At 51.6% G+C, this 21,371-nt stretch overlaps 7 protein-coding genes across 7 annotated transcripts; 5 read left to right on the top strand and 2 right to left on the bottom strand.

Annotated features, from left to right (window-relative positions):
• Positions 1-1,829: 1,829 nt before the first annotated feature.
• Positions 1,830-2,525, top strand: CPAR01_11477 (uncharacterized protein; the record flags this gene model as incomplete). Its single annotated transcript, XM_060495736.1, has 2 exons — positions 1,830-2,060; positions 2,154-2,525. 2 exons carry the CDS (start codon positions 1,830-1,832, stop codon positions 2,523-2,525), a joined length of 603 nt encoding a protein of 200 aa, XP_060346084.1.
• A 449-nt stretch (positions 2,526-2,974) lies between these two features.
• Positions 2,975-4,390, bottom strand: CPAR01_11476 (uncharacterized protein; the record flags this gene model as incomplete). The annotated part of the gene is made up of 2 exons (XM_060495735.1): positions 2,975-3,878; positions 3,939-4,390. 2 exons carry the CDS (start codon positions 4,388-4,390, stop codon positions 2,975-2,977), a joined length of 1,356 nt encoding a protein of 451 aa, XP_060346083.1.
• A 1,332-nt stretch (positions 4,391-5,722) lies between these two features.
• On the top strand, positions 5,723-6,088 carry CPAR01_11475 (uncharacterized protein; the record flags this gene model as incomplete). Its single annotated transcript, XM_060495734.1, has 1 exon — positions 5,723-6,088. One exon carries the CDS (start codon positions 5,723-5,725, stop codon positions 6,086-6,088), a length of 366 nt encoding a protein of 121 aa, XP_060346082.1.
• A 311-nt stretch (positions 6,089-6,399) lies between these two features.
• On the bottom strand, positions 6,400-8,102 carry CPAR01_11474 (uncharacterized protein; the record flags this gene model as incomplete). The annotated part of the gene is made up of 3 exons (XM_060495733.1): positions 6,400-7,246; positions 7,299-7,376; positions 7,432-8,102. The coding sequence occupies 3 exons, from the start codon at positions 8,100-8,102 to the stop codon at positions 6,400-6,402; spliced, it is 1,596 nt and encodes a 531-aa protein (XP_060346081.1).
• Positions 8,103-10,047: 1,945 nt separating this feature from the next.
• On the top strand, positions 10,048-14,294 carry CPAR01_11473 (glucose-methanol-choline oxidoreductase; the record flags this gene model as incomplete). Its single annotated transcript, XM_060495732.1, has 8 exons — positions 10,048-10,657; positions 10,720-11,275; positions 11,329-11,666; positions 11,720-11,906; positions 11,960-12,198; positions 12,263-12,523; positions 12,580-13,795; positions 13,847-14,294. The coding sequence occupies 8 exons, from the start codon at positions 10,048-10,050 to the stop codon at positions 14,292-14,294; spliced, it is 3,855 nt and encodes a 1,284-aa protein (XP_060346080.1).
• Positions 14,295-15,841: 1,547 nt separating this feature from the next.
• Positions 15,842-17,202, top strand: CPAR01_11472 (fasciclin domain-containing protein; the record flags this gene model as incomplete). Its single annotated transcript, XM_060495731.1, has 2 exons — positions 15,842-16,498; positions 16,558-17,202. The coding sequence occupies 2 exons, from the start codon at positions 15,842-15,844 to the stop codon at positions 17,200-17,202; spliced, it is 1,302 nt and encodes a 433-aa protein (XP_060346079.1).
• A 1,332-nt stretch (positions 17,203-18,534) lies between these two features.
• CPAR01_11471 (uncharacterized protein) lies at positions 18,535-21,330 on the top strand (the record flags this gene model as incomplete). Its single annotated transcript, XM_060495730.1, has 1 exon — positions 18,535-21,330. The coding sequence occupies one exon, from the start codon at positions 18,535-18,537 to the stop codon at positions 21,328-21,330; it is 2,796 nt and encodes a 931-aa protein (XP_060346078.1).
• Between the last annotated feature and the right edge of the window lie 41 nt (positions 21,331-21,371).

The raw sequence follows: 21,371 nt of genomic DNA, 5'->3' as shown, positions 1-21,371 counted from the left end.
CGTCACCATGGGAAGGACAGGGCACTCGCCGTGGGCCCACAGTACCTGCCGGCTGCCAGTCTTGTCCTCAACTGCCTACGTAACGTCACCAAGTCTCCGTAACATAGCTTCAGACGCAAATTATTAAACACCACAGAATGGCGAGAGAAAAACTTCGAGCAAAGGGTCTTCTGAATCTGGGAAGGGTTCCCTGGGCCAGAAACTCCAGGTCGTTGGAATTACCTTTAGGCGGCCGGAGGCATCTGAAGATGGGAAGGTACGATCGATCCTCTACCTTAGAAGCACGAAGTACGTAGTACAAAGTGCAGGTACAACGTGGGGTGCCCCACCACACGCAGCTCTGACCAACCAGAATCGACGAGTGACAGTCAACCCAACGTCTGGCGAACATTAAAATGCACTTGGGCGAATATCTCGAGAGCGGTACGCGATTCACCTGTAGAATATTAACAGCGGAATGTCACTCAGGGTTTGTGTGATACGTTTCTTTTTTGATGTTTGCCTGTTCTCCTGAAGAAGAATACAGTAGCTGTTTAGAAGGGTGAAATAGGATACCTCAAGTAAATTTCTTGTCGTAAAGAAGATCCACTTGATTCCGGGCCAAATAAAAAGAAGAAGAAAAATCACAAGGGTGGCCTTGGTAGAGAATTTGTCTCCTATTCGTATCAGAGTCCGTATGTAGAATTCTATCGTCAAAGTCACCATCGCACCTTACATTATTCTCTTCAGTAGAAGCGAGGAGGTTACTGAGGACCACGCCGGCGCCGAGATATGTTTCCGTGGGGTCAGTAAGGTGTTTACGGTCGAGGCTTCAAGAGTGCCATGGTGGGATCAAGGCTTTCTGGCAAGTTTAATGAGAAGAAGAAGTACGGCCTTCAACTTCCACGGCAAGATACATTGAGCACTAGAGGTACGGCGTGTGAGGTGGTCGTTTAGGTGGGTCCATCCGAGAAAATGTTTTGCGGGAAGGAGGCACCTCAATGGCTCCGTGTCAGCGCCTTCCCACCCTCGCACCTGGGGATCCATGGATACGTACCAGCAGACTCTCATCCGATGGATTGAGACCTTCATATACACCCTCAACTCTGTTTCTGTCACCAGCGCAGCAGGCGACCCCTAGGCCGGGGTTCAGGTCAAACTGTGGCGTGGTGGTGGAACGGTTCATGGTCAACAATCAATTCGCCAACCAGCCTACTCGACGACAGGCTTAGCGCATACGAGAGCACCCGAGTTCGAGTCCCAGCATGAGCACTAGAGATGTAGCCCCCAGTTCAGCACCGGGGGGGTGAACTCTTTTGTTGTTTAGACCTTTGGCCCTTGATTATTTGTATATATTTTGCTTCATAATTGATTAAGGTACCTACCTTAGACTAGTGGATAATAGCAGGCTGCGGATAGTCCTGGTCAGCATTTTACCTTAGGTTCAATCGTGTAAGCTATGCCCACTGAAATGAGATAGCTTTGTGGACAAGTTGTAGGTAGGTAGGGCATGCTTATACTCTCCTCCTCTTGCTTCCTTCCCTTTCCCGACAGCTACTTCCCTAGGCAGCTCCTTCCCACCTTTTCATTTAAATCTTGCGTCACGTGCAGCAGTCCAGCATACCTCTAACCTTTTCTTGGGAGCCGGCAAAGTGATGCCCCACATCTCTTCCACCGAAGATGGAATGATCACAACCTTCACCTCATCCATATCCCACCAATGCACTCATCGCGCACACTTTCCACTCCAACACAGCAGCATTTCCTCACTTTCATCCCAATTACGATTACAACTCCCCTGCATTTCAACTCGAGCAAGCAACGCATTTCCTTCGCATCAACTGCGCAAAATGGCATCAAAGAACAAGACCATGTCCGACATACACGATGATCTCGCCCCTCAGCCTTGCAAGAAAAAGGCCCGAGTCCACAGCCCCGAGAAGACCTCAAACGGCCATACTGGAAATTCGAATGACCCAGACTCTCTAGCCAAGACCACTAAGAATACTTTGCCCCGTCAGACCAGGGACCACCCCAAGCAGGGCTGCAAGAGAGATGACTCCAAGATCCCAGAGAACCAAGTATGATGATATTCCCATTCTTTTCTCACTAAAGTGATCAGATATTCAAAGAACTACACTGTGACTTGAGCTGACCGGCTGGAAACTCACCAGGGCCAGCTGAAATTCACCACATGGGGTTCATTCACGCCCAACAATGAGATTTTGCCAAGCATCGTCGACGATATTGCCTACGACGCAGATGATGAGAGTGACATCAAGTTCATGGATGCCGAGACTTACTACCAGACCGAGAGGGCTCAGCGTATGATGATATACCGCTGCAACCAGGTCGAGATCGATGCTAGTCACGAGTCTCCTTCGACAGATACCTCTGGCTCGTCTATGGAGTGGGAGCCTCTCTGCAGCCATCTGGAGACCATTCCAGAAGAAGACTCGGAGCTTTCTGAATCTTCTGTGGCCGACGACTGGGTCTGGCCCGAACGCGTGGACACATCCGAGGGTCTCGATTTTCACTTCAACTAACTGGGCCTTCCATTCGCCAACCGTGAGCCCTATTAACGTCACTGTGCGCTAAGCCCAGATGCACTCAACGGGCAATGCTGCAGGATGGTGCCTTCACTTTAGGAATGTAAGATAAGGGTTCACATACGGCAGGCCTTTGGGATGGGGAAACGAGATACTCTGGTTTCCGGCCATTGTGCCAGAAGAGTCATTGTTCTGATTGGAGATATTCACGAGCACTTGTGTATGCCTTCTTGGCACTGAGACTGTGTACAAATGCAGCGTTGCATTCATTGTCTTCTCAAAGGAGAGGTAAAAAGCTTGTATCTACTAGAGAACTGGTCGCTTTGGCCCTTGGTCTTGCCAATAGAACATGAAGAGTTACTTTGCTAGCCAGATCATCGAGGTAATTCAGGCACTGTGGTCAATAGGTGAGTGCTGAACCATGGAAGGCAAACTACTAACTGAAGCTAGACAATCCCTCCAAGCTCTCTCATGTCCCCTGATCCAACCACACCCCAACACCACTGACTTGCCTTCTCTGCCTTTTCCGCGCCAACCTGAAGCGCCGCCTGCGTGATAAACTTCTCCGTCAGCTGGTCATCAGACATGGGCACTTCGACGCTTCCAAGTGCATGGTCGACGTGCCTCTCAATCGGTTCATGAACACCGCGCAGCTTGACCACCAAATGACACTCATCAGCCCTTATAGACTCGTCAACTGTCGCCTTGAAACGGTCTCTTAAGCTAACAACAGCCGCGCTGGTGACCAGTGCGTCCTCGTACTCAACGACAGTCGCCCTCCCATATAACAAGCCCACCGCGCCGCCGTGGTAAACGCTGAACTTGGCTTCAAGACCATCCTTTGGTGTCTTCTTACCAGTGAGCTCGAGCACAAGATGATGAACCGTCACGTCGACACTCACGACCTCCTCCGTTGAGATGCCTCGTCTCTTCAGTTCGTGATGCAGCCATACAGCGCCCGTAATAACCGGATGGATAACGATACCACACGGAAAAGGCTTGAACGAATTCTTCTCAATCTCCCACTTCCCCGGTCCTCCCTGTCCAAGACTCTGAACAAGCTCATTCAAGTTTTCCTTCGTACTGACGACCTTGGCCCAGCCCCGCCCAGCTTCCAGCGCCTTGGGTGAACTCGTGAATCCTTCTGCAGCTAAGACGGCAGCAAGAAGCCCATTCTGAGCGGCGCGTCCGACGTGAAAGGATTTCGTGTCAGAGCCAAACATCTCGCGTAGGCCAGTGACTTGCGTTGCGGCGATGCCGATGGCGTGGGCTGTCTTGTCTGCCGGGAGGGCGAGGAGTTTTGCGATGGCGGCGGCGGCGCCGATGGAGCCTGTTGTGCTTGTGATGTGCCTTGAAAGAAGTGTTAGCCTCCGCAATTATGTGAACGTGGGAAGGGTGACAGGAGGGTACCATCCGATATCATATTGCTCTGGGTATACGGCCAAGGCTATCTTGCACTCAACCTCGATGCCGGCGACCAATGCCGTGATGAATTCCTCTCCCGTGACCGGGCGCTGCAGCGTCTCTGCGTAACTCAGCAGCGCGGACGCGACGCATCCAGTCGGATGAACAATCGTCTCGAGATGCGTGTCATCGTAATCGTGGACATGCGACGCGATGCCGTTGATGAGAGCAGCGTGTTGCGCATCGATGCGACGATCGAATCCAAGTACTGAAGAACTTTCCTTTCCGAAAAAGGGCGAGAGGGCTTTGGTTGCCGTCAGGGTTGTCGGATGGGAGCTTCCGCCGATGGCGCAACCGACCCAGTTGTAGAAGGAGCGTACGGCTGCTCCTTTAACGCCCTGAGGGAGGTCGTTGTAGGTGAGTGAGGCTATCCACGTTGCGGTGCTGAGGGTTGCCATGATGACGTCATTTGGCTTGGGAGGAGTCTATGTTGCAGCTTGATGTGCTCTGGTTGATGTTTGATGTTTTTTATGATTTTATACATGGTAATTGAAGGGTCGTTCGTCGGAGCGAGGTCGGCGATGCTGGAGAGCCGGTAATCATGGCGCCGATGTGTATGCCGCGTTATTGCCGGCTACGACACCGCAACATTACATGGTCGGACGATGGAGAATTGCGACGTGAGCTGAAGTATTGACACACACGAACCGCAAAAGTAGTCGATGTTTTTGCAACACATTGGTACTGTTGCGGATAGGACTCTACCTACCTCATCATCGATTGGAACCCATCGTTATACTCGTTGCTCAGTTGTGCTACAGGATAGTGTCTTGACGGTGTCGCCATAAGCGATGAAGTCGTGCAACCCTCGCTTGTTGGCGGGTATCGCTCCAATGAGGATGAAGCTGCCGCCTCGCAGCCATCTCGAATACGATTCGAAGACCTCATGGTCGGAACTTGGTCCTTAAAGAAAAGTATGACATGCTTCCCCCTTGATCATGGAAAGTCTGGTGGGCACTCAAAGCAGGACTTTCTGTTTGTCGGTACACTGTGTTTGTTCTTTTGGGCTTGATGTACTTCACCGCCCACCACACTGTGATCAGTTTCGCTTTCTTATTAGCCAAAGAAATCGGAAAGTTGAATAGTCATCTCACAGGTGTGAAAAACGAGCTGACGGCAGAACTGATCAAATGCTCTGCCTCGCGAGTCCAGCGCTTGGCCGGGCGGTAAGATCGTGAAAGGACTCATTTTTGAAAGAAGACTGTTTGTACGTAGCTGAGAGTCCAAAAGTCGAGTATCGCAGTAGGATTCCAAGCATAGAGTAGTGCAGGTGTTTATGGCAATATATATAAGAACTCGCTGTGAGTGATGGCTTCGTATCAGTCCAGTATCGGATGGGAGTGACTCGTAGGTATACTGAGGCAGGAAACCAAACATCCGGAACGTCGACTTCACTATCGAGAAGCGGTAATTGGACCATAAATATGAGTGGCAATCACGGTGCTCCGGGATCTGCAGGGACCTCCGACCCCACAAGGGTGTTCGTGGACCGTTCGATGTTGAGACTCCTCAATTATCTCCAGGGCAGAGAGCTCGGCTTCGGAGGGAGTCTGACGCTTTGAGGAACACGGTCACCTTGGTTGTGAGTTGTTCTATCCTCCCATTCCCGTCGCAGCGATCCCATCCCAGACATGAAGTCTTTTGGAGGGCATCCTGTCTCCAGTATGTGTTCGAGAGTGTGTTGCCCTGAATGATGGCTACTGACTGTCTAGCAGGCCGGCGAGAGTGCGATGCAGGCAAGGTTGATGAGCCAGATCTCTCCGCATGCGATAAGAGATGAGAGCGGGTCGGAAGGGGAGTCGACGGCCAAAGCCATGGTGAAGACACGTGTCGAGCAAGAGGTAAAGGAAGCACAGCAGCAGCAGAAGCAGAGTCAAGAGCCTCAACAAGATCAAACATCTGAAGAGGTTTTAGTTACATCCGACTCGGAGGATTACGAGTCCTTCAGCAATGAGGAGAAGGGCAAAGGATCCGGGTCTGGGTCTGGATCCGGTGGCGAAGAGACTGGTGGCCAGGAGAGCAGCAATAAAAGAGCAGCCGGGTCCGATGTCGATGATTCGGATGACCATAAGCGGCAAAGAGCTTCGTCACAATGATCATATGCCGTAAGGCAGGGTGCAAGACCTTGGCAAGCAACGCGAAAGTGGAATCAAGAAGATCTCCTACCTTAGATAGTCAGCGAAAGACTCTGGGACTTCGTGTTAGATATCAATTGTGCATAGTCGGGTTTTAGTGACCGGTCAAATATCAACCACTATTTTGCTATTAAAGATTACATCTCTGAATAGTTCTACAGCAGCGTTCCAATTACTTGAATATTATCGGTATCCGAGACTCCTTAACGCTAGTCTGACCGACATGTACCTAATAAGCTGCTCTTCTCTGGGATAACAGCTCACGGACCTTCTCAAGAGTAGTCCTCTGGTCGTCGGCCGTTGACAAACTTCCAAAGCCGGCTGACCTCATACACCTTGGGTCCTTCAACCACACCGTTGAGGTGATGGTGAGCAGTACCATCAACCCCGTTCGTGAGATTGCGCTGCTCATCAATCTTCCAAGGATCATTGTGAACCTTGGTGCGGGACGCCATGAAGGTGCCCGGGAGGGGCGAACCATCTCCATTTGTTTGAACCTTGCTCAAATTAGTGTCAAGAGGAAAGATGTTGTCAAGATAGTGCTGGTTGAACTGATGACCCGAACCAGGTCGCTCAATAAGCGCACCCTCAAACTCGTTCCAGTCAGGACTCAGGTGGTTCGCCTGCTTCGGCTCAGTCTTGCCCACGGCCTTGATGACTTCTGTCTTCTTATTGATGGAGATGAGACCGGCAATCTCACCAAGCCCGAGGAAGCGTCCATCTCGTTTGGCAGTCTGCTTCTTGAAATGCAGGACACCCCACCGAGAGACGAAGTCTTTCGAGTTGGCGTAGTGCTCGATGTGGCGGATGGCACGACCCTTGGGTCTGGGAATGCCGTGGTCCCTCTTGGTGCGGGGGTTGTTGAAGTGGTTCGCGGCGTTGCCGAAGGTGTAGATCTCAAGCTTTTGCAGGACTTCACGGGGGTGTTGGTTGATGAGCCAGTCCAGGATGATGCTTCCTTCCAGTCCACCTTGAGAGTGGAGAATGAGGATGACTTTCTTCTTGTCTTGGTTGAGCAGGGCGGTGGAAATGTGCGAGAAACAGACTCGGGTATCGGTGGTACCGAAATAGAGGCAGCGCTCTAGGAGGCATTGGATCACATCAAAGATGATGCCAGCACTGGTAAACAATGTCAGTGTGGGTCCCGATAGCATAGAATCTTCTGACTTACGTCTTGTTGTGAACACCTTTCACTCTTCGATGGAAAGTAACGGAAATTCGGTCAATGTTGCTCTGGAGCCAGTTCTTGCTGTAGATGTATGCTTAGTTCATGCAATGTGTGTTTTGAGGCCAAAAGTCCTTACCCGACAGCAACACCGTTGAGGAAAATCCACTCTTCCTCGGGGTGATTCAGTTCCCACTCTCGCGCTGCCGGGGTGTCGGCCGACCAGATAAATCCTTCAGGCATCCAGCCATTGAGCCCGATGCACGCCAAATAGTTGATGCCGATGAAAAGACCCACATAGGCAACAAAGATGTTAAAGGAGAAGAAGGAGAGGAAAGGAAGGGAGATCAAGAAGGCTGATTGAGTGACGATGAGAATGGAGTGGAAAATGACGTCACGAATGTTGTTCCAAGAGGGGTACAGCTCGTCCATGGGTCCAGAGTGGAAGTAGCGTTGAGCCCATGCTTCGAAGCGTCGGTGGAGCTGGCTCACGAGAAATCGAGGCTGCTCTTTGAATCGGTTGTCGACTCCGAGGTTGAAGGAGCGAGCCGGGGGCTGCGACCAGAGTGGTAGGACAATGCATGGTAGGAAAGCAACGTTCTTGCAGAACAGGAGCAAGTCGCTTGCGAGAAGGGTCCAGGGAGCACCTGTGTAGTAGTAAGGCTGCTTAAGGAAGGGGTCGGTGCCGTTCCATGATGCATCTGCTCCGCGGTTCTCTTTACGGAGGCGAATGTCCGAGCCGGTCCGGACCTCTAGCTTCTTCTCGTTGACATCCTTCGGAAGGGAGTAGGTGACTTCGACTGCCGCCATCTCTAGAGGCACGTGCGGCTAATAGTCTCGATGGAATAAGTTGTCAATATAAATGACATCGAGTAGCCGCGATGCTGCCGGATAGCTGGATCAAATACTACTCCTAATTTCCTTGAAATGTGATCTGAAGTCTGGAGAGGCTTCAACGTTTAGGACTGTTGAGGCTTTCCTAATGCCCTAAAATGCCAGATGTGATGGCCACCAGGGAGGAACTTCAGGCAATCCTTGGTGTCTTACTATCACATGCTGATAGTAACAAGTGTTTTCACATGCCGCGCCGTAACCTGAATGCTTTCTATAGTGATCGAATGATTGAGGCTTGAAAGTGAAGTTTCCGTGGTCCCAGTGGTTTTGCTTTTATGATTGCAGGGCTGGATCAGAGTTTCCACTACATTTCTCCCCGCGACGATTCCCAACAACTGGAGCAGTGTTAGACTGAAGACGGCACAGATGGCTTTCTGACCCTGAACTCGCTACAGATCCGAACGCCTCAGGGATGAGTGTGAGATTTGGTATGTCAGACATCCCTTGACATGGCCCCTCAAGACAATTGCAAAGCTACACTGACAAGCTGAAAGCTAGTCGGACGATCACCAATGTCTTGTCTGAGACATTATCGGAGCTGTGAAGCTCGGAGCTATCCCCACCTGCATGCTGTCCTGTTTACGCACGCTTTACGCATGCTTTCTGAAGAATGGCTACCCCAAATCCGCTTTCGACCCGGTTGCGGGCCGCTAGACTTTCCGTCCGTCTGCATGCGTTCTCACATTCTGGATTGTCTACTAAGATGATAAGCATCCCGAGCCAATTGGGTGAAGGCAAGAGCATGCAATATTTCGCCGGTTTATCGCGACCTTCTACCCTCCAGATGGAAAAGAAGCAGCTGGTTCGTCTCAGTTGCCCGTTGAGCACTCCGGCATCTAGTGAGACTCCTGGCGGGAAGCCGACCAATCATCAGACCTTTTGGGCTACAGTCACATCACACTGGGGACTAGCTTGACTAGCTTGACTAGCTTGACTAGCATGAACCGAAAAGCAGAACCCTCGTTGAAATGCGATCTTCTGCCGGTATGCCCTATCACGGCTGCGCCCTCCCAGTGGAGATTGCCCTGCATGTGGTATTGAACTAGTGTGCAAATAGTCTCAGCGCCCGTTAGGAAATGCAAGTCCGCAGAACTCTCCCAAAAAGCCAGCGACAAACACCCAATCATTCTGAATTCAACGTCGTCTTTCAGATTTAGTGAACATGAGTGCCCAACCTCCAATCGCCACGACTCAATTCAAAGAGCTACCAGTCCTCAACTTTTGGGACTTTCACCGATAGAATTGGGGTTCTCGACTGTTTTACATGCTCGATGAAGTTGTCGCTCGGCTTACTTTTGCCTTCAGCAAGCACATGCCACCTCTGATGAGTGTCTTGCAAAAACATATTCAAGCAAGCCACATTGAGAGACGTTGTGTAATTGGTTACACCCTCAACGACAATTCCTACTCCAACCACATGGAGGCATAAGGCTAGTTACCCCATCAACAACCACAACGAAGTGTCTCTCGGATGATTGCGAACATTCTTCCGTCACAGCCGAGTGAGACTATCCGGATCCGGTCATATCATGGGAAGATGAAGCAGTCAACATTTTGAATGTCAGGAAAGCATGTGAAAGTCGCGAGGACCCTGTCTACCGTTGAGAGGAAGTTTTGCACACAGGCTGTCGTCGATAGGAATGCGTTGACTGACCTTGCACGTCTGGGGGAGCCGCTGCGGGCCGTAGATACTTGCCGGCGCTTGACCTTATAAGACTAAGCCATCATCCACCAGACGGCCAGGAAGATCGAGTGTATACGTAAGGTATCCGACTCTTCCTTCTCTCATTTAGAAGAGCGGCACTTGGAAGTCCTTAGCGCTCTTTGACGACAAGAGGCTACTATTAAAAACAAAATCGTGATGGAGGGCACAGCGGAGCCCAACGGTTACGACCATCAACAGACTAACGGTCTCAATGGCGAGTCCAACGGTCGAATCGAGCCTGACTACACAGAGTCCTTCGACACCCCCTATCCGGCCACGGAGCCCCGCGAGGGATACCGTCAGGCCGGCGACACATTCGACCCTGTGACTGGCGCATACCCGCGTATCTCCCGCCCCGTTGAGCTGATCCGCCCGTCTTATGACGTTGTTGTCATCGGCTCCGGATATGGTGGCGCCGTCGCCGCCAGCCGCATGGCGCGTGGCAACAAGAAGGTTTGCTTGCTCGAGCGCGGTAAGGAGAAGTGGCCCGGAGAGTTCCCTTCCGAGATCATGCCAGCCGTGAAGGAGCTTCACACTACGAACGCGGCGACGGATGGTCTTCTCGGTGCTCTTGGAAAGTTGGGCACTGGCGGTGATCCGACTGGCCTTTACCATCTCATTGTTGGAGATGGTCAAAACGCCTTCGTCGGCAATGGCTTGGGCGGCACAAGTTTGCTCAACGCCAACGTCTTCCTCGAAGCAGACGAAGGGGTTCTCAACCTGCCTATTTGGCCCAAGGAGATAGATGCAGGAGAATTGAAGAAATGTGACTTTTAGCCTCCCTGTCATACAGAAACTTCGTAAAGACGCTAACTTTCTGCAACACAGATTACAAGCGCGCCGCCGGTGTCTTGGAGCCTAAGAAGTACCCAAAGGATTTCCCCAAGCTACACAAGCTGGAGACACTCGAGAAGCAGGCCAAGCTCATGGGTTGGAGCGAGAAGTTCGACCGTGTACCCCAGACCACCCGCTTCGAGGATGGCGAGAACAGCACCGGTGTCTACATGCGAGCCTCTACGCTCAGTGGGCAAGACACTACCGGTCTCAACGACGGCAGCAAGTCTACAACGCTGGTAAACTATCTCAGTGACGCCTGGAACTGGGGTACCGAAATGTTCTGCCAGTGCGAGGTCCGTTATGTCACCAAGGCGAAGGACCGTGAGGGCTACATCGTGCACTTTGCATGGCACGGTGGGAAGCGCGCCAATTTCAAGGACCTCTTTTACGAGGATCTGATGTGGGTTCATGCCAAGGAGCTGGTTTTCTTCGGCGCTGGTAGTATCGGAACTACCGAGATCCTGCTCCGCAGCAAGCAGTTTGGCTTGGACATGAGCCCGGATGTTGGACACGGCATGAGCGGCAATGGTGATATCCTTGCATTCGGGTAGGTGGAAGATGCCTTCTTCGAGAGTGCAGTCTACTAATTCCATCGTAAAGCTACAACACTAGCGAGTATGTCAATGGCATGGGACGCGAAGACCCTCCCCCAAATCGTCCCGTCGGACCGTGTATCACCGGTATTATCGACTGCCGGAAGGGCCTGGACAACCCACTTGACGGCTTCGTCGTTGAGGAGGGTGCTATTCCTGCCGCCCTCGCGCCCTTCTACCAGGCAATGCTCACATATTTGCCCGGCAGAGTGTTCCCTGATAACATCTCCATTAAGGGTGCAGTCGGTCATGTAACTGCAGCCGTTGGCAGCCGCTTCTTCGGTCCCTATTTCCCCGATGGAAGCACCGAGAAGACGCAGTGCTATCTCATCATGTCCCACGACAGTAAGTCTTTCTGACCGCATTTCGCAGTAACCGGTCTAATTAGGTCATTTCAGGTAGTCAAGCAACCATGCAGCTTGACAAGGACAGACCCCTCATCAACTTCTCTGGTGTTGGCAAGTCGCACAGAGCCAAGAAGCTGGCGGGCTACTTGGCCAAGCTGACCAACCTGATCGGCGGAATCTACGTCGACAGTCCATTCTATGCCGCATTTGGCGAGAAGGAGATCACTGTCCATGCCATGTAAGATGAAGCCGTTCCATACAAAGTTGGAGTTCTTGCTAATATCTGGCTAGTGGTGGTGCTCGTATCAGCAGCGACGGAACTGGCGCCAGCGGTGGTGTGAACCACAAAGGCCAACTGTTCAAGGGCACTGGAGGTGAGGTCCATGAGGGCTTGGTCATTTGCGATGGAACCATTGTTCCTGCAGCGCTTGGTGTCAATCCTTTCGCGACAATTACGGCCCTCGCAGAGAGATCTGCTGAGAAGATCGCGGATGACTTCCATATTGAAGTCGACCTTAAGACGAAGAACGGTAAGTATCTTTGGTTCCTCGATCCAAAAGTTCAATCTGTCTGACTTGTTCTGAACAACCCCAGGCTCCCTAAACCTGTTTGGGAAGCCGGCACATGACCCCTTCGAGGGCGAACACCCGCCTGTGGCCAGAGTGCAAGAAATCATCAACACAGCCAGAGATGACATGACTCCTGGTATCGCCTTCACCGAGACCATGGACGGATGGATCCACTTTGGAGAGGATTCCAAGACATTAGATTTCCAAAGGGCTACCTTGACTGCTAAAAGCCGAGGCGAATATGCCCGTTTCTTCCTCAGCGCCAGGTCATGGAACACTCACAACCGTAAGTCTTCATCTATACTTGCGAGGACTTTCCGGCGCTTACAGAAGTACATTTAGTCGTCCACGACAAGGAGCACGAGGCCAACCTAACCGGTACTTTTACGTGCCCCGCTCTTGGTGGTACGTCTATGGTTCAGGGTGGCAAGTTCAACTTGTTTAATGACGACCCGAGATCGCCTGATACCACCAACCTGACTTACAACTTCCTGATCTCACAAAAGGATGGCAAGAAGTTGCATTTCAACGGCTACAAGGTTGTCAACTCGGACGTCGTTTTCAACCCCCTCAACCTCTGGAAGGCCACGACCACTCTCTACTGCACTATTACTGAGGTTGACGAGCATGACCAACCCATTCACGAAGAGGTTCGCGGTAAGGGCGTCATCCATATCCGCCCCACGGCCTTCCTTCAAGAATGCACAACCATGGAAGCAACCGGATCTAGCCTCTACGCCAAGGTTTCTTCGACCGCCAACTTCCTCGGATACTTCACTGCCAAGGCAGCAGGAGCCTTCCTCACACCTTTCATCCCTCAGATCTGGCCCAGCCTACCTTTCAACAGCTACCAGAACCCCACACCCTGGTCAGAAGAGATCACAGTTGAGGCCAACGACCGCGTTAAGACGAAGCTCTACATGTGGGAGCCGCAGACTATTGGTGGCGACGCAAGCAGGGCGCCGATTCTTTTGTTCATCCCTGGTGCTGCTGTCGACCACCAGATCTTTGCTTTGCCCACCATTGAGAAGAATGCGGTGAACTACTTCCGGGCTAAGGGGTACCGCGTGTACTCCATGGTACACCGCGTCGGCAAGACTATTGTTGCTCAACAGAACTGGACCACGTACGACGCGCGCCGTGATATCCAGGCGGCTCTCAGGAAGATTCGCAAGAGGCATGCGATCATTGATAGGCTGGACGGTAGCGGCCCCTCGTCACCGACATACGTCGTAGCACACTGCGCTGGATCTATTGCTCTTGCTTCAGGTCTGCTTGACGGAAGCATCCCTAGGCAATGGCTTAGCGGTGTCACCGCGTCCCAGGTGTTCATGAACCCCAAGTTCCCCAAGGTCAACAACCTAAAGGCTAGCCTCCCCATCTCCATGGCCAACATCTACAACCTCATCCAGGGCAAGTGGTTTGACTGCACCAGCACACCTCGCGATGGATACATCCAGCAGGCTATCAACCAGTTGCTTCGCTTCTACCCCGTTGGTCACCGCAATGAGATCTGTAACTCCGTTGTCTGCCATCGCAGCTCTCTTGCTTTCGGCCGGTTAGTATATTCCAGCCCTTTTCTGCCTCCTCTATGATTAACATTCTCCAGGCTCTGGTCACACAAGGGACTCAACGAGGCCACTCACTCACAATTAGAGAACTTTGTTGGTGGTGCCTCAATGGCGAACTTGAACCATTTGATGTACCAAGGCACCCACGAAGTAGTGACCGACTCGCAGAACGAGAGCCTCGTCACACCGCAAAACATCGCCCGCCTCAAGGGTCTGCCCATTTTCCTCTTCTCTGGATCCGAGGACGAGGTGTACGCGCCCGAGAACACCGACACATCCTTCACTACCCTCACAGAGGCCAACGGCGGCGTCTGCTATGAGAGGCAGGTGTTCCAGAACCGCGGCCACTTGGACGCCTGGATGAGCCCTACCGCCCATAAGGATATCTTCCCGCGGGTTGAGCAGCACATCCAGAATGTCCTGAACGACAAGTATTCGCGACTTGAACAATTTGCATCAGGCAATCCGTTGGGGTTGAAGAAGTGATGCACAATAAGTTGATACATGTAGTTTTCGAAGCCATCAAGCTGGCATTGAGGGGCATATTTGTGGTTTTTTTTCTTGGAGGGGTTCGCAAGTTCGCCAAATGTTTCAAAATTTATCTCCCAAAGCCGGGCAATTTTCTTTGTCAACCCAGATAGCCACATGTACCATACTTCAGGTACAAGATGTAATCCACGCTAATACCATAGTGCCTTGTGCACCATAAGCAGGACTCAAGATACTCCGGCCCCGTCACTGTCTCTGTTGCTGCCCCGCGGAGCAGTTGAACACGACCTTTTAGATGTGCGACTATCAGCTGTCAAATCAAGCATCCTCGGGTTTCCGAGCCGTAGTTTGGAAATCCCGGAACCGGAATTGAAGAACGAAGTAAGCCTTTGAGATGCCGGGGCAAGTCATCTCCAGCCTGCAGCAGATTGCGAAAGTCAAACATACACCAGACAAGATTGGTCATCCCACACAGCCGTTTGCTCGTCCGTAGTCCCGATGAACGTTCCATGTGAGAATGAGCGTTATGTCTTACCCTTTTCGGTGTCACCTTGGCACCGAAACTTCTCAGCTCTCATCGTATTGTCAAACATGAACTGCTGTTTCTTGTTTGTGGGGAAATGCAGCCAAGAAGTCAATGGTGCGGGCTTTGCTTGACTTCTGCGAGTCGGCATCGAATTGTGAGTTGAGATTAGGCCTGTAAACAGAAGCTTCAGAGATATGTATACGTATCCAATGTTTATTTTGTTACAATATCTTCGGAATCCGGTAACAATACTCGCCTAGAACCCGGCCGGAGGTGATCCGGGAAGCATTAGCCTAGAGACAGCGGAGCAGCGGAGTGGGGCCGTGCGTGGTCGGAGGCGGGCAGAAATCAGGCCGATGGATGGAGACCCATGAACCCCGAGAGCCCGATGGCCTTGAGGATGAAAGCGGTTTCATAGGTGGGATGAATGACGCATTGGATGTAGCTGAGAGCTGTGGTGGTTGTGTGGCTTTCTGGTAGCTTTGTCCATAGCTCAAGCTCGTACACACCGACTTAGCTCGATTTTAGTTTTGCATAACTCTGCATAGCTTGCGAGCTCCCACACCCAAATCACCTCATTCATTATGCGACAAGTCGATGATGAGGTGAAGTTCTAGAAGAGAACTGATGGTGCTTGAGGCCGCGGCGACAGCTTGAGCTGCTATTTGTTCCCGCATGGAACGAGTTCCCACCGTCTGGTCGTCCCTTCGGCTCGTTCGGGGATTCGAGTTCCATTGGGTGGGATGGGCGGGGGAGAGTTTCACTTTGCTGCTGTTGTCCGATCCCGTTGACGTCAGCTTACCATTGGACCTCTAGCTGTTGGCGTCGTCCCTAGTGTCTCTACCTACAGCAATTCCGCGTACGCAAAGTGCGTGGTGTTCGCCTCCCGGTGCCGAAGAGTCGAACAAAAGGTTCCTTATCTGCATTTCCCCCAAAGTCGCTTTCTGACATTCCCTTCTCCCTTGTCAACCTTTTTCCAGAACTAAGGTAGCATTCTTATCTGGAAAATCAATCCAAAATGAAAGCTGTTGCAGCCCTCTCATGCGTGGCCGTTGCCAACGCATTTATCCTTCCCGATCCTAAGATCTTCGAGCAAGCGGCCATCAAGAACGATGACCACGCTAATCGAGGTTCCTGGTGGGACCGCGTCCCCTCCAAGGACTCCATCGTGAGCACTGTGGAAGATAGCATCGATTCCTTATCCGCACACATTGAGGGTGCACTACACTCACTCGAAGAGACAGTCGAGAACAAATTTGACCACCTTTTCGAGGAGGAGATTTTTAACGAACCCAAGGTTTCCGATAAGACTATTTACGAGCTCATTTCGAAGAGCGAGCACACGACCGAGTTTGCCAAGCTTGTCAACGAATATGAGGACATTGTCAATGTTTTGAAGAGCACAGAGGCGAATCACACACTTTTCGTGCCGACGAACCGCGCCTTCGAGCATCTGCCCAAGCACAAGAAGCCGAGCAAGGAGGTTATTGAAGCCATCTTGAAGTACCACGTTGGTATTGGTGACTACGATGCGAAGAGGGTCCTTCGCACCCACACTCTCCCCACGCTGCTCAATGAGAAGTTCCTCGGCGACAAGCCCCAGCGTCTTCGCACCAGTGTCGGCCTCGGCGGCGTGCGCATCAACTTTTACGCCAAGGTCGTTGCCGTCAACATTGTGAGCACTCAAAGTCCCCATGGTTCATTAATCCTACAAATCTGACTTGCCATCTACAGCGCGCCAAGAATGGAATTATTCACGCTGTCAATAGCCTGATCATCCCGCCACCCATGGTCGGCCGAGAACTCACCCTTCTCCCCAGTCAATTCTCCACGCTGTTGCTCGCATACGAGAAGACCGACTTCGTCAAGTATATTCACGGCGTCAAGTCCACCGGCACCACCGTTTTCGCCCCTTCCAACAACGCTTTCGCTCGCCTTGGACCCAAGGCGAATGCCTTCCTGTTCAACACCGACCTCGGTCTCAAGTACCTTAGAGCATTGCTCAAGTACCAGATCGTCGGCAATGCGACTCTATATAGCGACGCGCTGTACCGCCCCGATGAGAAGAAGGATGTCAACACCATGGAGCACTACCACGTTGATCTTCCCACTTTGCTGGGCAAGAACATCGCCGTCGATGTCGCCACCTGGGGCGGCTGGACCAAGGTCAAGCTCAACGGCTACATCCCCATTGTCGTCGCCGATGGAATTGCCAAGAACGGTGTCATTCACGTCCCCGGCCGCGTCCCCATTCCTCCCCACAAGCACAAGGTCGATTACGTCGACGGCGAAATTGAAGTCGAGGACTTGAAGGAGAGACTCTCCGAGTACGTCGATGAGAAGGAGAATGATACTAATTGGCTTAGCGAGGAATTGTAAAGGCTTGTGTACATGTACCATTCAGATCAGCAAATAGCAGCCTGCCATCAGTAATTTCAATAACAAAAGCTACATTGTAGGATGTTAGCAATACAAATGTGCCTTGGCGAACTCCATCTAGTATGCTCCGACCGATTATCGCCATGCCTCTTCGACCTTCATGCTAGGGGTACCATGGAGATATTGTGGTACTATGTCGCCGTAATTAGTCCAAGATACATTACTTAGGAACAACATGATCTACCTCTGGGAGGTACTTCTCAGTGAAATAGCCTTGGTCTCGGCCACGGGCCGGTCTCAAAGAGTATGCCAGCCATTCGGTAGAGATGTCTCGCCTTCCGAAGCATCGTCTTCACAGCCTCAACTACCGGAAATGCGAGGCTAGATTAGAAGTCCTAACTCGTTGTAGCACAATCCCGACTTCTGCGGCATTCAGCCCTACGTACGTGGAGCCCCGGCAATATGGCCTAGTGTCCCTAGCCACCTCACTGCTTTGGCGTGTCTGAGCGAATCTGGATAGTTCCATGCTGCCGACCCACCGAGTCAATGTTGCGCCCAACGTGCTTCGAAATCGTCTCTCGACAAGTTGTTTTCTATGGCTGTCAGACCTGCAAGTTAGACCATGGAAATCGTCGATTGAGCCTACATTAAGTACCTACTTCATCGATTGTTATCAAACGCATCAAAGCATTCTCGGCATTAGTACATGAGAAATGGCAAAATACCACAGAAAGAAAGGCCATGTTTTCGGTCCTTCGTGCTCCCTGACCTTGGAGCGAATCAGCCTTCTTAACCAAAAATGCCATGGCTGAGCCCGCATATACCTACCGGTACTCACCAGTCCGGAATGTGACTAGCACCGGACTTCAGCTCAGGGTAGCGGGCGCCTTCCAGGACAACCACACATGATCATTGGCTTCAACCTTCGACTATGAAATGCTGTTGATGCAGACTGCAAGCGGTCAAGCGGCCTCCCTGGCACTCGATGAGGCTGGTACAGTAGTGCACCAGAAAGACGATGGACCACTCGCGGAGCTGAGCTGCTACAGCTACCTGGTTGTCTCAAAGCCACCACAACAAGATGGTGGCTTTGCTTTGGTGTGCGCGACCCAAGGACTCAGGGCTTTCTTCATGTTGTACATTGGCGAATTCCTGGCTCGGCGAACTCTGTTTTCATTCCCAGGCCTATTCTGAATTATTCGAAAGCTGCATGTGGACAATCGTTGACGTCTCCTTCTGGTCTGAATATGAATATCAACCAGCGGGAAACAAGACCTCGACTTAACAGGTGTTCAACGATTAATCATGCCGTGATACAGGCTAGTAGTAAACATGCATCAACACCAACCAGCGATACAGCCCACCTTTGACTCGCAAACGCAGTATAATCTGCAAGCTACTGAGGACATCGACGAGTACCACGATGAGCTAGGCAAGAAGAATCGTCCACCTCCAATACCGACGCGTCCAGACTATCGACCTAAACCACTGCAATGGCCTTTCATCGTATGCATGATTCTCGTCCTCTCCATCTTGGTGGGGTTGGTGATATATGCTCAGAATACGATGCCAAATTCAGACAGCACAGCAGTTATTGAGCCGCGCAATTACCTGGATTCACGGCAGGAGTCCAGTTCTATCAGCGAGAAGTCCTCAAGTCCAAGTGGTTCAGCACAGGACCTATCGTCTTCAGACTCTGGTCCGTCTTCTGGTATACAGCTGTCGAAGATCATCCAAACTAGTAATGCCGATCTCCCGACGACTCCTGGGCCTGGGAGATCTCCTGCTTCGAAGTCAACTTCAGCGGCTCCTGTTACCAGATCATCGTCAGAAAAAGCATCTAGTGTAGCTTTTGTGGTATCAACGCAGCAAGAACAATCTCCCACTGGTCGACAAGAGAGGGCACAAGTCACAACCACCACCTCGGCATCAGGAAGTGAGGCACAGAGCCCGACCGTCTCCGGTCCGCCCTCATCTGCGCCATCTGACGAACTTCCTACCGGGACTACTACGGCTACAGATGATCCAAATTCAGTGGCAACATCATCATCATCACCAGGCACTTTGAGATCTAATGATATCCAGAGTAAAGAACATAATCCAACTTCAGGGCCAACATCGTCATCATCACCAGGCACTACGAGATTCAATGATCTTCAGAGTAAAGAAGTTGACTCTATTCTGTCTTCACCGTTAACAACCAGAAGACCGGAAAGTTCAGACAAGATTAAAGACATAACGGATTCGACAGTAAGCGGCAAAGAAGCCAGCTTGATTTCCTCCTCTGGCGGTTCGAACCATCCCAAAGCTCCTGTCACTAGTGTCGCATCATCTTCCAGCTCATCATCGTTGGAGCCCATCGGAAACGACAAGGTGTTTTCCATCATCAAGTCCGAGTTCACTTCTACAGTCACAAGACCTGGATCCACTTTCCAGTACACAACATCCATCGTAGGCAGTACTCTGTGGAGCTATTCGACGACTGTTGAAACAACAATTCCCGGAAGTACTGGCGAGAAAACGTATACACGAGTGATCACAACTGCGACGCAGAGGTCGGTCACGAGAACCTTGGCAAGTAGCAACGTGGTTATGACCACGACAATACCTGTGCAAACCACCCAAACAGATGTTATCAGCGACGAAAAAACAACCTACTACCAGACGACAACCAAGACAATTGGTCGTGTGACAACCTCAACCTCGGCTGCACCAGCCTCGACAATCGTCGAAGTCACAAATGAAGTGGGAGAGGCGACCATAACCTCAACGGCCCAGTTCACATCGCCGGCAAGGGTCAGCACCTACAGCTCTGTTGTTGTTTCTGCCGTGCCGACGACTATTGCAAGTGTAGCTACCTCGACTGCGGCGGGGGTAGTGTACGTATCCGTAGGAACAACCGAAATTACCAAAGTTGTTACCATTCCTGGAGGGTCGCGAGGCCAGCAGAGCGAGCAGCCTAACCCAGTCACACAACTCATCACCAGTGTGTTTGACGGGAAGGTTGTGACAATTGTGGAAACGGGGAAACCTAAGGTTTTGGTGACCAATGCTGGAGGTGTTTTTACTGGCGTTTATATGCCACCTGCGGAGACGGTCGAGACGAGGATAGGGGGCGAAGAGACGCAGATGGTAATCACAGTCACTCCGTCTCTGGATGTAGGCCTGTTTGCCGTCCAGACGACCATTGCTGGAAAGCCTACGGTGTTGCTGATTCAGTCTACAAACGCCGCAGGCTTCAAGCCGGTGTCTTTGACTCTTGTGTCCCAAGTCGGCGGCAGTACTGCCGTCTTCACAACCACCGACGCCCCAGAGATCATCAGGACAACCATTGATGGCAAGGAGACTTTGACAACTAGAACACCGGCTCCGAGGGAGTTTACTTCTGTAATTGGAGGGACGCCAACCACAATCGCGATGGTGACGACGCCGACTGGGAGCACGCCTTTGTCGTTTACAGTGATCACGACGATCGGAGGCTCTTTGAGCACGGTCATATCAACTCCGAGCCCCACCACATTCGTCACTTCAATATCGGGCAAGCTCAGTACGATCACATCCACTCCGAAGCCTAGTACACGAGTGTCCACTATTGGCCCCTCCACGGCGGTATTCACCTCGGTTTCCCATCCAGGGTCGACGAGCAAACCCGATACCGTCATAACCGAAGTCGAGAAGTTCGCCTTCACCGATGGCGATTACTTCCTCGGCAAGTTCCTTCCGGTGATTCTGGCCGTCATGATTGCAATTCCTCTCCGAATTATTGATCTCAACGCGAAGTTATATCAGCCTTTCCACGCATTATCTCAAGAAGGAGGTGCACTCGGGAAGAATAGCATGACCATTCAGTTCGAAGGCTGGAATGGGTTTTTGGCTCCTTTTAAGGTTCTCAGGCAAGGTCATCCGGTCCCTTTCATCACCACACTGATGGTATGGTCATCGTCTCTCCTGGCACCCTTAGCAACTGAGGCGATTGGGATGAAACTACATGGCAAATGCAAAATCACCGCCATCGACGGCTGCGGCATTCAGCTAGGCGTCTCCCCAAAATTAGCCTATATCTTGATCGCGTTGCTCGTTCTCATCGTCGCTCTCCTGCTGGTTCTCCTGTACCTCCTTCGCAGCTAGAAGACTGAACTTCACGCAAATCCTTGGAGCATCGGGAGGAT

This window comes from Colletotrichum paranaense, assembly GCF_030867605.1.
Source record: "Colletotrichum paranaense strain IMI 384185 chromosome Unknown Scaffold_9.1, whole genome shotgun sequence".
NCBI classification, from domain to species: domain Eukaryota; kingdom Fungi; phylum Ascomycota; class Sordariomycetes; order Glomerellales; family Glomerellaceae; genus Colletotrichum; species Colletotrichum paranaense.
Note: the sequence above shows the minus strand (reverse complement) of the source record. Positions and strands in the feature narration are given on the sequence as shown.